General features: G+C 42.3%; 1 protein-coding gene across 1 annotated transcript in view; it reads right to left on the bottom strand.

The window, feature by feature from the left end:
- SERINC2 (serine incorporator 2) overlaps window positions 1–13152 on the bottom strand; it is a 38563-nt gene extending 25411 nt beyond the window's left edge. The window contains exons 1-2 of the mRNA XM_056557321.1: window positions 13036–13152; window positions 2038–2199 (exon numbers count right to left, since the gene is read on the bottom strand). Coding sequence (XP_056413296.1) covers window positions 2038–2199; window positions 13036–13074 — 201 coding nt within the window. The 5' untranslated portion in view covers window positions 13075–13152. The remainder of the gene's footprint in view (window positions 1–2037; window positions 2200–13035) is intronic.
- Window positions 13153–14054: the final 902 nt, after the last annotated feature.

Here is a 14054-nt window from a genome sequence, read left to right as displayed (position 1 = left end):
AAAGCAGCGGCACCTGCGTTCTGATCAGAGAGCAGATCACTCATCCCCACTGGCAGGATAGTAAATTATTTGCATATTTTTGAGAGGGGCGGGCCAGACAGTGAATATGGAGAAGGTAGGGGAGCTCATCGACCCAGCTTCCCCCCCCCCCCCACCCCCACATTGTAGCTACTGCCCTCCTGTGCACAGATATATATGCAGACAAGGTATGTGCACAGATATGTGCACAGATATATATGCAGACAAGGTAAGGCTGCTCACCACTCCTGCGTTTACTGCACGTCCTCGTGCTGCGGACACCGGTACCGCTCCCGGCTCAATAGAAGTCACACAAGAAAACGTCTTTATATATAATCACACAAGAAAATGTCCGGCACTCAGGAAGTAGCAGATAAAACTTATAAATGGCTTTATTCTCACGCTGTAAGGCAGGACACATCTGACGCGTTTCGCACGCTCAGGTGCTTAGTCGTAGATGTACGACTAAGCACCTGAGCGTGCGAAACGAGTTAGATTGTGTCCTGCCTTACAGCGTGTGAATAAAGCCATTTATAAGTTTTATCTGCTACTTCCTGAGTGCCGGACGTTTTCTTGTGTGATTATATATATATATATATATATATATATATATATATATATATATATATATATATATATAAAGAAGATCAGGGCAGCACTCAAATAATGTGAAAAAAGTGAATTTTATTCCATCAAAGCAATGTGCAAAACAGCAGCAACGTTTCCATCCTCTCCAGGGTCTTTTCCAAGCTTTTTCAAGCTTGAAAAAGATCCTGGAGAGGATCGAAACGTCGCTGCTGTTTTGCACATTGCTTTGATGGAATAAAATTCACTTTTTTCACGTTATTTGAGTGCTGCCCTGATCTTCTTTTATATCTTTGGATTGATCATTGGACTTGATCCTTTTACAGGTTGCCTGCACCTTTCTTTTTATATTTTTTTCATTTTTAGAGTGCTGTTGCTTTTAGTTTTTTTGTATATATATCACTCAATATTGGGTTTAGAATTGATAAACTAGCTGTCAGTTTCTCTTTAAACTTTTGGTATCATGAGTTTCAAGATCTCAGATTGCTGTCATTCACTAGAAACCATCACTGTTTACTTCTTGTGAATACAAATCTTTCTTGGCCACGTGCTGGGTACACAGGCATGCTCTGGTGTGGAAATGCCATAATTTACAATCATTGCAATAAGTGGGCTCTGCAGCTCAATCCGTTTGTAACAAATGCAGATTAGATTGCAGCTTCTGCTGTGACTTTTTAGGCCGGATTTACAGCATCATCTTTACAAGGAGTGTGCACATACCCCAATACAGTTGTAACGGTAGCACGTATCCCAATACAAGTGTGAAGTTATCCACTTACACAGTCACTAATCTGTAAATTTAAACCACCTATTTCTAAGGGATGTATAAACAATCTAGATTGTGTTTTTTAAAGAAATTGGGGATATGAACACACCCTTAACTTGCTGCTAGACCCGATATACCAAGATAAAAAAATAAAGTACAGCTCTGAAGCTTTGGCCACAAGGTGTCTCACCTACTTACAATCTGCTGTACAATGCCAGTTAGGCTCAGTCCACATCTAGTAACAGAGACACCAAGATGGAACACAGGAAACGGGGATGCGGCTTAGCTATTGCAATGCACATTATACATTATATTAGAAAGTTGGTTGATTATACTTTTGGACACCATGCACAGGTTGTTTCTTTCACTTGGCAACCCCTTTAAGTTCTCTGTATTAGCACTAGCCACCAATATGGGACTACTGATGTATGCAGCTAGGAGAACCACTATGTGCATACCTTGTGTTGTGCATTGACAGAACGCACACAGATAGCATTTCTTATATTATTATATGATCATTATTAGTATTCATATAATAATCCATATCAAAATGTTTGTCCTAATATTCATGAGAGGTTATACTCTATGAAGAAATCTGCAGCACCTCAAACTGTGTCCTGCTTTATAAATGTTGAGGTTTTTCCGGCATGCAGTTCCTTTTTGCTTACCTTTTTAAGTCCATCTTCCACTCCAGGTATGATCATAATACAGGCCACTAAGGTTCCAAGAAGAAGGAAAACCGAGAAAGTCAGGCGGGTTATAGTCGAATTCTTCGTAGACGGGCAACATCCACAGAGGAGGCATGGTGCTGTACCACACAGACATGAAGCCTATGGAGGGAGATGAAAGGGATGATTCTGACTTACATATGATTAAGACAAGTCTAAGAATTATTATCGTCAAAATGGGTTAAAAAGATTAAAATAATCATAACACTAATGAAACAAAGCATGAAAAACTTGTCCTTAATGTAGCAGAAATATGAAACATTCTGAGAAGGAAGGGGAAGGGGGGGGGGGGGGGGGGGGAGAAGTCATTGAGAAAGTACAGAGATTCAGCTGTTCACCAGACATGGGAGGCCTGAGGAAGGGGGAATGCAGCACAGAAACAAAAAGGAGGTAAGATTTGAAGCCAAGAGGTTTAGGGCACAATAAAACTACAGTGCAGATCTGAGTTTTCCAGCTTAGGTAACTACAACAAGAAAGCAGAAGGTGGAGGAAACATAGTTAAACAACATATAGTAGATAGAAATTAGAGGTGCATATGAGTATAGGCGCATGCAAAATATGTAATATATCTTTCCATGTCCATAGCATTTAAATATTATAAAAATTCTGTAGTAGAATAAAGATGCACACACGTGCATAGTCTACTCAGAAGGTAGGTTCATGGGGGGAGATTTATCAAAACCTGTGAAAAGGAAAAATTGCACAGTTGCCCATGGCAACCAATCGGATCCCTTCTTTCTTTTTTCAGAGGTCTTTAAAAATGAAAGAAGCGATCTGATTGGTTGCTATGGGCAACTGGGCAAATTTTCTCTGCACAGGTTTTGATAAATCTCCCCCATATTCTTAAGCATCATTTACAGCAGCTGATCACCAGATGACTCCCTTGTTTCCAATTGTAACAATACCTGCCTGGCTTGAATGAAGACTCATCAGTAAACATTCAGGGAGGAATTTATTGTTTGCAACTTTTTTTCACCCCCACTTTCCAAGCTTGCATTTTCTTCCTTATGCCAGTTACAATTATACCTAATGTATCATATTGTTGCGCAATGTATGATGAATTTGAGCATTTTTTCAGTACACATGTTTGCTATGTGGATATTACACCACCCAAAACTATTGAATGCATATCTATCCTTTTTCCTCTATCATTCCTCCCTCATTACTTTTTAAAGCGTCGACACTATATAATTAAAGAACATTTTGGGCTTAGTTTTACTCTCTTTGGCAATGAGTTTGTCTCCAGTTTTGCTATGTTCATCAGTTTTTACATGTTTTTTATGCTCCTTTACTGCACTGTTTTAGCAACTTAAATGCAGTGTTTTTGTCAATTATTGCCCCCTTTACATTTTTTATTTAACCACATTGGTTTTCTTATTCCTAGAAATGTAAGATACTTATTTAGTGTTTGTTTTTTAGGACATATTTCCAGTCTAATGTTAAAGGGGTATTCCAGGACTTTTTTTTCCTGACTGTTACAGGGGCAGTAAAGTTGGTGTAGTTCATATTATGGTATTTGTACCTGTATTTGTATTCTTATGTGATCTTTGCCCCGTTCTTCAATTTTAGCAGCATACAAAATGAGTATTGTCTTAGGTCTTTCCCAGGTTGCAGTGCGGCCAAGACATTAGATCACTAGTCAGGTGATGAAAGGGAGCTTCAAGGGTGAAGCAATGGCTGGGTGGGAGTGAGATCATTCTTCACAGGGCTGCAAGGAATTGAAGTTTCTAGAGTAACATACATAAAAGGCAATTCAGCTGTGCTGCAATGGGAGGGATGTGTGGGAGGAAGAAAGGTGACCTCACACTTACAAACAAGAGATCCTGGGACTTTTAGTTGGAGGAAAGGAACTCCAAAAGGATATAGCCATTTACAAAAAGAAAGCAGCAGTGTTATAGTGGACTCAAAATGCAGCCATTTAGTCCCAAGACAAGCACAGATCCTTCCTAAGCATGGCCATTACTGTCTGGCAGGTATGTACTGAAATCACCTTATGGTGGATAACTACTTTAAGGGCTCCTCTAAGCTGAGTAACTTTGCCTTTCTGAAGTTGAGTTACCACACAATTAAGTACATTTTCCAATGCAAAAGAATAAATGTAAGAGAATACCCTCCGCACATATACCAAAAGAACACTATTTTGGCTTACGTCACTGGATCCCTATAGCTATTCTGGGTGTATTTGCTGGGTGTATTTTCCAGCATATATTCCATATGTAACCACAACCTGTAGTAGGCACCTAAGCTTAGATTTATATAATGTAGCATTTGCAAGAATGTACATTTTACTGTTTTGCTAGGGAAGGGGTAAGTGGTAAACCAACCTCACTAAGTGGTTTTCCCTGTCTGAGGTGCTGGGCACATTTCCAGAATCCTAACCTGCGGATACATCAATCAGACCATTGCATCCTAATAATTATCCTGGTTTCTGGGTGTGGTGAACAGTTAACAACCTTGCTGAACAATAAAGGCAAATGATACTAGAAGAGGCAGAAGAGCGCCGTACAATAGAAAACCTTCATTCTTCAGCTCATCGTGAGCAACACAATAGGGAGATATGTGACAAGCTTTTATTAGAAAGTAATAAAGCCGTCTATAAACAAAATTCTTCAAACATTCTTGGCCAAAAAAAGCTCTCATATTTTGATGCCATTTTTAAAGTTCAAACTGGGAATAGTTCCAAAAGAAGAAAGCAGTATATAATGCCTTTCTTAAAGGGGTACTCCGGTGGAAAACTGCTATTGTACTTTCCATATAATGTGTGTAAACCAACAAATATACAAGCTGATAGCCAAACACAGAAAGTCCATTGATCAATACAGGTGGAGCTACACGCACAGAGCAGGCAAATAGTTACACTTAAAGGAAAATTGCGGAGCAGCTCACCGGGTCCAAGGTAGATAATCGGGCTTGTCACATCGCGGTCAGGCGGCAGCAAGACGGGGAGGCTGAGATGGTACGGGGGGAATCAGACGTCGGGCACGACGTCTGATTCCCCCCGTACCTTCTCAGCCTCCCCGTCTAGCTGCCGCCTGACCGCGATGTGACAAGCCCGATTATCCACCTTGGACCCGGTGAGCTGCTCCGCAATTTTTCTTTAAGTGTAAAGATTTGTAAATTACTTCTATTTAAAAATCTTAATCCTTCCAGTACTTATTAGCTGCTGAATACTACTCAAGAAATTATTTTCTTTTTGGATCACAGAGCTCGCTGCTGAATCACGAGCGCAGTGCTTTCTGCCAACATCTCTGTCCATTTTAGGAACTGTCCAGAGTAGGAGAAAATCCCCATAGCAAACATATGCTGCTCTGGACAGTTCCTAAAATGGAGATGTCAGCAGAGAGCACTGTGCTCGTGATGTCAGCAGAGAGCTCTGTGTTCCAAAAAGTAAAGAATCTCCTCTGAAGTATTCAGCAGCTAATAAGTACTCGAAGGATTAAAATTTTTTAATAGAAGTAATTTACAAATCTGTTTAACTGTATGGCACCAGTTCATTTAAAAAAATTAAGTTTCCACCGGAGTACCCCTTTAAGTACAACCCCAAGCTGTGAAAATTCTACAGCATTTCCACACTGAAATACACAGTTTACCACTGAGCATTTTCAATGTGGACAAAGTGGCTTGACAGCGAAAGTACGTTAAAGTATGTATGTATTGGTTCCGTGGTGCTACACATGGCAGGCTTGCTGATGTTTTCATTATATTGATATATCTTGGTCATTTTTGTTTAGCTGATCAGTTTGCTGTGTACATTCTTTACAGAACTTTGTCTGCTTTTTGTATCTATTTCCTTACCAGTGTCCTATTTGTTACCCCTGCATTCTCTTCCTTTAAATTTCATCTTCATGTGCCCCCTATTTCTCTTGTTCCTATTTTAATGGTGTTTTTTATCCCTTGATTCAAATAACTTATTTTTATTCATGTTTTGTTTGTGCTCTTTTGTTTCGGGGTCCATGTATTCTGGGGCCAGAAACCTAATGCTATATCGTTGCCGTTTTGGTGGTGCTAAAAATATAAAGGTGTTTAAAAATCTGCAGTTGCAAATTTTGCTGCTGGTCGGCAGCGTTTCTTAAGCAAAGTCTGCAACACTGTCGATTTTGACATCTTAACTGAAGTCAACAGGGAAAACCTTGTAATGAATCTGGCACAGTTTACTTGCTGTGGATTTAAAATCTGTGCCTTAGGACTGAGAACTAAACATGGCCTGAAGACAAGGAAGGTGCTGCTTTCGCTAAAAAGAAGCATTGTTTGTATAATCCTGGACAACCCTCCACCATGGCATGCAGTCCATGGCGTTGGCACCATTAGGAATTGTGGTGAGCAAGTTTTGCATAGTATGGATAACACATCGCTTTGACTAGAAGATCGATCATCAACACAGGGTCTAAAGGAGTAGGATACATTAAGAAAAGACTACCCTTGAGGCTATGTTCACACGCCAGAATTTCTGCATGGAATTCTGCATAAATTTATAGCCCATGCACTTCAAATGGGATTCCGTTGTCCCATTCACACAGCAGAATTTCCACTGCAGGAATTTAATTGAAGTGAATAGGCAATAAACTTCTGCAGAATTTAAATGCAGAATTCTGTGCAGAAATTCTGCAGTGTGAACATAAACATACAGCTAGGGCTCAAAGCCCTTGAACCGCAGCTCAATGCAACCATCTACCTCTACGTTAACCTATGGAGGAAATTATGGGCATCTTGCCATAACTGAAAGGATTGGAGTCCAGTCTTCTTTAGGTCAGATTCTGTTAACACTGGCATCCTGGCTTCCATATCCACAGGATATTATATAGTATGCCATAATATCATAATATAAGAGTTTATAAGTAAATCATAGTGTGGTCGCAGTTAAGGTGGTTTAAAAACAGCTGACCCTTTAAAAGGGGTACTCCGGTGTAAAACTTTTTTTTTATTTCTTCATATGAACTGGGTCCAGAAAGTTATTCAGATTTGTAAATTAGTTCTATTTAAAAATCTTAATCCTTCCAGTATTATTAGCTGCTGTATGCTGCAGAGGAAGTTGTATGGTTCTTTTCTGTCTGACCACAGTGCTCTCTGCTGATACCTCTGTCTGTATCAGGAACTGTCCAGAGCAGGAACAGATCCCCATAGCAAACCTCTCCTGCTCTGGACAGTTCCTGACATGGACAGAGGTGTCAGCAGGGAGCACTGTGGTCCAACTGGAAAGAACTTCACAACTTCCTCTGGACCATACAGCAGCTGATAAGTACTAGAAGGATTAGGATTTTTCAATAGAAGTAATTTACAAATCTGTTTAACTTTCTGGAATCAGTTGATTTGAACAAAAAAAATTGTTTTCCACCAGAGTACCCCTTTAAGAGTTAAATTTTTCCACATTAAAACATTTAGTAACTGCATTTACAGAGTTAAAAGGGATTTCCCATAATCAAACAGTTATTATCCACAGGCTAGGTGGTATATGTCCAATTATTGGGTGTCCGACTGCTAAAACCCTTCTAAAAACACAAGAACACAAGGGGGGTTCCATACCCCTTTCATTTATAAGAAGCAACGTTGAGCATGATCTATTCAAAGCCTATGGAACTGTCAGAGTACAAGAGCTGCACTGTATAATAAAAATGTACAACACAGGTCTAATACAACAAGACCCAAGTGCAGCTTGGCAGATTTACCTGCACAAATTACACCCTTTTTCCGCTTGTCCAAAATCTGCAGCATTTGCATCCTGTGTCTCCATACTTTAAAGGAGTACTATTGTTCACATTTTTTTCTTCCTATTGTGCTTGGGTTGAAAAAAAATAAAATAAACTCACCTTCCTCCGTTTCCCCGTTGCGCAGCTATAGCTCTTTGGTCCTCCGGACCCAGTCTCCTTCCTTCTTCCGTGTGACTGGATCATCACACTGCAGTCAGCGTATCGTGGGCCGCAGCGATGTTCCACCTCGGCCAGTGATAGGCTGAGCGCAGTGTCATGTAAGGAGACTGGGCCCCACCTTCTCCCTGCTGCCCGGGCTCCTTATATAACACTGCACTCAGCGTATCACCGGCTAAGGCGGGACATTGCTGCGGCCCACGATACGCTGACTGCAGTGTGATGATCCAGTCAGCGGAGGACCGTAGAACTATAGCGGCGCAACAGGGAAAGAGAGGAAGGAGAGAATGTTTGTTTTGTTTAGTTTTTTGCAGCCCAAACACAATGAGGGAAATTTATCAAAATCTGTGCAAAAAAAGTTGCCCAGTTGCCCATAGCAACCAATCAGATCACTTCTTTCATTTTGCAGAGGCCTTGTTAAAAATGAAAGGAGCGAGCTGATTGGTTGCTATGGGCACCTGGACAACTTTTCCTCTGGACAGGTTTTGATAAATCTCCCCCAATAGGATTAAAAAAAAATGTGCACAACAGTGCTCCTTTATAGTGTACCTTTTGTATGTCCAGGCTTATTCTAATTCTAATGTGCCGCTGAGGCTGCATAGAAAATAAAGATATATTCTGACCTGTCCTGCTGCTGCGCTCCACTACTGTCCTCTTCTTTAACAGAGAGATCTATGCTGCCTATGCCAAGTAGGCATTTACTGTCTGGATATCATTATTTCATTTATTTATTAAACACAGGATGTGGACCTAATTTCTACAAATCCCATCCGCTTTGCTACTATTTTATATGATGCAGATTTTCTGCACACAAAATCACTGCAGAAAATCGTCAACCTAAACATATGCTGAGGCATATAGTTACGGTTTTAGAAGTTCTACCTTTAGATACACATCTGCTGTATGTGTGTGTAATATGACGGGACGCAGGAGGAAAAAAAATGCAAATGATGCTTACCTAGTCCTGGTTCCCAGTAGGCCTGCTACGGATCCGCTCTCCTCCCAGGTCCCGGAGTCTTCTGAGCTTCCTTCTTCAGAGCCAAGCAGCTGGTTGCAGGACCATCCCACACAGCCAATCACTGGCCATAGGGGTGTCCTATCAATCTCATATCGAAATCGCAATATTCACCTCCATAATTGAAATATGACATTTTCCCCAAATAGTGCAGCCCATAGACACAGCTCACACAGTAAAGACATAACAAGCAGTAGCAATGCAAACCAATGAGACCATCACAAGCAAGACATTGGCAACACTGGTGGAACAGTCCCATCGACTTCAATACATCTAAACGTAGAAAAATCTGCCAGCTTTCATGTGATGTTGCTCTGTACAGACATTTATAAAAGCTTTGAACACATGGGGATGGTGACAAGTTTTCTTCTGCTTAGTTTCCGGGGTCCAATATCTAACTGTGACCTCATTGTTGTGTACTCCACTTCAGGAAGACAAGAACATGTGTTGTACTCGTCCAGACCTGTAGCTCCGGTAGATGATTAAAACGCTGTAGAACTGTCATCACATTGACACCAAAGCAACACACTACAGATAACTGAATGCAGATACTGTACACACAACGGGGAATGATTTATCAAAACCTATGCATAGGATAACTGGTGCAGTTTTCCATAGCAACCAGATTGCTCTACACCAGGGGTTCTCAACCGGTTATGCGGGGGTACACCATGCGCTGACATATACTGGCCATGCATTGGCCAGTATTTGGTGCGCATTGCGGGGAATGGCCGCGGCAGCTCTCAGTAAAGTATTGTGGCCGCGGCTACTTTACGGGAGCTGCATGGTTGCTGGGGAGACGTGTGACGTCCCCTGATGTAGAGGTGCCGCACAGCGCAGGAAAACATCACCCTTCTGTGTGGCGCCGAACTGGACTCCGGGAACGGGACTCTGGAAGCGGTACCCGAACAAGCCGGGTAAAAAAAAAAAAAAAAGTAAAAACTAAGTGTATGGGAAGGATGTTTGCACAAGGGCATTAAGATGGAGGGGGAGAGGGGGATAACAGCAAAAGGGGATAAGAGGGAGGAGGGAATTAAAGGGGTACTCCGGTGAAAACCTTTTTTCTTTTAAATCAACTGGTGGCAGAAAGTTAAACATATTTGTAAATTACTTCTATTAAAAAAATCTTAATCCTTCCAGTACTTATTAGCTGCTGAATGCTACAGAGGAAATTCCTTTCTTTTTGGAACACTGATGACATCACGAGCACTGTGCTCTCTGCTGACATCTCTGTCCATTTTAGCAACCATGCATAGCAGATGTATGCTAAGGGCAGCATGGTGGCTCAGTGGTTAGCACTGCTGCCTTGCAGTGCTGGGGATTTGGGTTCAAATCCCACTTAAGGACAACAATAAATAAAGCGTTATTATTATTATAATAACGTCAGCAGAGAGAACTGTGCTCGTGATGTCATCAGAGAGCATTCCAAAAAGAAAAGAATCTCCTCTATAGTATTCAGCAGCTAATAAGTACAGGAAGGATTAAGATTTTTTAATAGAAGTAATTTACAAATATCGTAGGCCGGACGAAGCACGATCCTGTGCGAAACCGCCGGCAGTCGCCTCAAGTCTGAGCGCCCCTGTCGTCTGAAGTCCCCGCTGGAGGAGGTCGTCTAGGAGCATACCTTTGGAAGCTGTAGCGGTGAGTGCAGGAAGCTCGGCGGCATTGCCGTACTCTTCCCCACGTTTAATTTACAAATATGTTTAACTTTCTGCCACCAGTTGATTTAAAAGAAAGAAGGTTTTCACCGGAGTACCCCTTTAAGGCACAGAGGATTAAGATGGAGGGAGGGGGGTAATGATTATCCCCCTCCATCTTTATTCCCTTGTGCCATTATTCCCCCCCCCCCCCTCTGATCCCCTTTTGCCATTATCCCTCCCCCCTCCATCTTTATTCCCTTGTGCCATAATTCCCCCCCTCCCTCTGATCCCACTTTGCCATTATCCCTCCCCCCTCCATCTTTATTCCCTTGTGCCATAATTCCCCCCTCCCTCTGATTCCCTTTTACCATATCGGATAATAATGGCACAAGGGGATTAAGAGGGAGGGGGAATAATGATACAGGGGGATTAAGTATCCCATTAGTATAAAATTATAAGAGGTACCCGCAGACATTCTTTCAGCCTTTGGGGGTACAGTCACCAAAAAGGTTGAGAACCACTGCACTACACAGGTTTCGATAATTCTCCCCCAATGTGCTGCACAAAGGTCTGTCAGACAATCTGTGACCTATTACCAAAGGCTATGAGTAAAGGCAGTTCAGGGATGGCTATTACCCAACATCCTTTAGGGCTGTGTTCAGTCACACAAGGAAAGAACACAAACCAAACACTATTCATAGACTCATGGTAAATAACTTAAGAAGAGAGCTGTCAGTTCTAGAGATGAGCGAACTTACAGTAAATTCGATTCGTCACGAACTTCTCGGCTCGGCAGTTGATGACTTATCCTGCATAAATTAGTTCAGCTTTCAGGTGCTCCGGTGGGCTGGAAAAGGTGGATACAGTCCTAGGAAAGAGTCTCCTAGGACTGTATCCACCTTTTCCAGCCCACGGGAGCACCTGAAAGCTGAACTAATGCAGGATAAGTCATCAACTGCCGAGCCGAGAAGTTCGTGACGAATCGAATTTACTGTAAGTTCGCTCATCTCTAGTCAGTTCTTTACAAACGGGTCTCATAACAGTATGCACTAAAGTAACGTATGGAACGTTCTTGGACTTTAGAGCACAACAATGATCTTAGGCACAAGTCCAAATTCACCTTCTAGTGATTACAGGAGAAAAAGGTGAAGGTTCTAACCTAATATCATTGTGACGACCAGAGACCTTGAATTAACTGGACGCATTTTGCTAACTTTTACAAAAGAATGTATGCTGTTATTGATACTCTGACTGACTTACATAGACTAATACAGTGACTAGGTCTGACATGTATTTCACTGGCTTATAATTCACAATCGTAGTGGGTCTTAGAAATGAGACCAGGTACCACATGTCAAAAGTTTTTTCAAATTACAGACACGCTCTAGGTTGACACAGATGAGGCTCATTAAAAGGGTATTCCCATCTCAACCAATGTAGTTAAAGGGGTTCTCTTTCACCTAACATCCTCTTTAGGGTAAGGTCACACTTAGTGCATCCGCAGTGTATTTAACATTGTGGATGCGCCAACGGCAGTCACAAGAGCGAGCTCCCTGCTGCAGACGAGCAGCACTGTGTGTCCGCTCTTATCGGCGGATTTCCTACTGCGCATCTGCTACAAGCAGGCACTGTGTCTACAGCAGGAAAACCGCTGTTACAAGCGGACCCGCAGAGCTACCCAGTCGCAGAAGGGAGCTCACTCTTGTGCTGTCAGTGCATCCGCAGCGTGAAATACACTGTGGATGGGCTGTGTGTAACCCTACCCTTAAAGAGATTGTCTCAATGCATCTTCCTTGTAGATTGGACTTTACAGGTTACAGCCAGTGGGACATGCAGAAAACTGCTCACGGTTAACCATAGACTATCATGGCTCTTACGCGTTTCACCTGTACTTGCCAGTAAACTGCACTAAAGCATGTGTGATTTTGCCGTACGGTTCTCAGCCACAATGTGTGAACATAGCCTTATAAATAAGGTGATCACCAGGATGCAACTTCTCTCTAGGATGTCATATATATATATATATATATATATATATATATATATATATATATATATATATATATATATATATAGTGTAACAGTAACTATCACTCCATTTACCAACACCGCATATCCAACCACCATGGTAAAATACCCAAGAAAAACTCCACAAATGTGAACACAACCTGAGCAGATAATGAGGAAACCATCCAAATACACAGGTAAGAGCCACAATCAGCATATCATTTACATAGGACTAGCTGTATACAGGATAATGGCACAGGGTAGGGTTGGCACTACCCCAACAAAAGCCACTGCCTATCTAGTACCAGCAACTTCAGCTCAGCTACACAGAAAGCTGCTTATGCATTTTAGAGGGTAACACGATACACGACGATAATAGAATGGGGTCACCCAGAACAAGGTGTCGGCTACTTACACAGCTGAGGAGGGAGCACACTCCTAGACATGCACCCATGGTCAGCGATAGTGCACAGTGCCAGCCCCTGCCCCGGACCCGACAGCCCCAGCCCTAGCTCCGCCCACACTGCCCGCCCGAGGACCCGACAGCACTAGCTCCGCCCACTGATACTCTCGCACCTTACACGGAGTTACAGTCGCGCCTCTTCGGAACTTTCCGGAAACTTTCGGCTCTTGTCGGCTTCCTGCCAAGTGATTGTGAAGCTCCCGTCGTTTAGTCTGTACCAGTGTTTCCAAGCTAGAGTGCCTCCAGCTGTTGCAAAATTACAACTCCCAGCGGCTGTCCGGGCATGCTGGGGGTTGTAGTTTTGCAACAGCTGGAGGCACTTTAGCTTGGAAACACTGGTCCATACTATGTAAAGGATAGAAATGACAGGAAAGTAGTATAAGCTCTTACTGTAGACTAGTGCCCTGGCCTTTGGCGGTCCGAACATGATGGGAGTTGTAGTTTTGCAACAGCTGGAGGCACTTTAGCTTGGAAACAGCTGGAGGCACATTGGTTGGGAAACACTGGTCCATACTAGGTAAATTATAGAGATTTATAGGAAAATAGTGTAGTCACGCACTGTAGACCAGTGTTCCCTAACCTGTGGCTCTCCAGCTGTTACAAAACTACAATTCCCATCATTCTCTAACAGCCTTCCGCATGATGGCTGTTGTGGTTTTGCAACAGCTGGAGAGCCATAGGTTGGGGAACACTGCTTTAGGGGGGACTACTGTAGCCTTCTCAATAATGGGACAGCAGCAACATATGACAGAGCGCTGTACACAGCAGAAGGCTGTCAGAGCATGATGGAGAGTATGAGGACAGCTTTCCACTTCTCATTGCTGGGTTAAAGGGGTTATCCAGGGAAAAACTTTTTTTTTTTTTTTATCAACTGGCTCCAGCAAGTTAAACAGATTTGTAAATTACTTCCATTAGCAAATCTTAATCCTTTCAATAATTATCAGCTGCTGAAGTTGAGTTGTTCTTTTCTG

This window comes from Hyla sarda, chromosome 2 (assembly GCF_029499605.1).
Source record: "Hyla sarda isolate aHylSar1 chromosome 2, aHylSar1.hap1, whole genome shotgun sequence".
Taxonomy (NCBI): domain Eukaryota; kingdom Metazoa; phylum Chordata; class Amphibia; order Anura; family Hylidae; genus Hyla; species Hyla sarda.
This window is presented reverse-complemented; position numbering and strand designations above follow the sequence as displayed.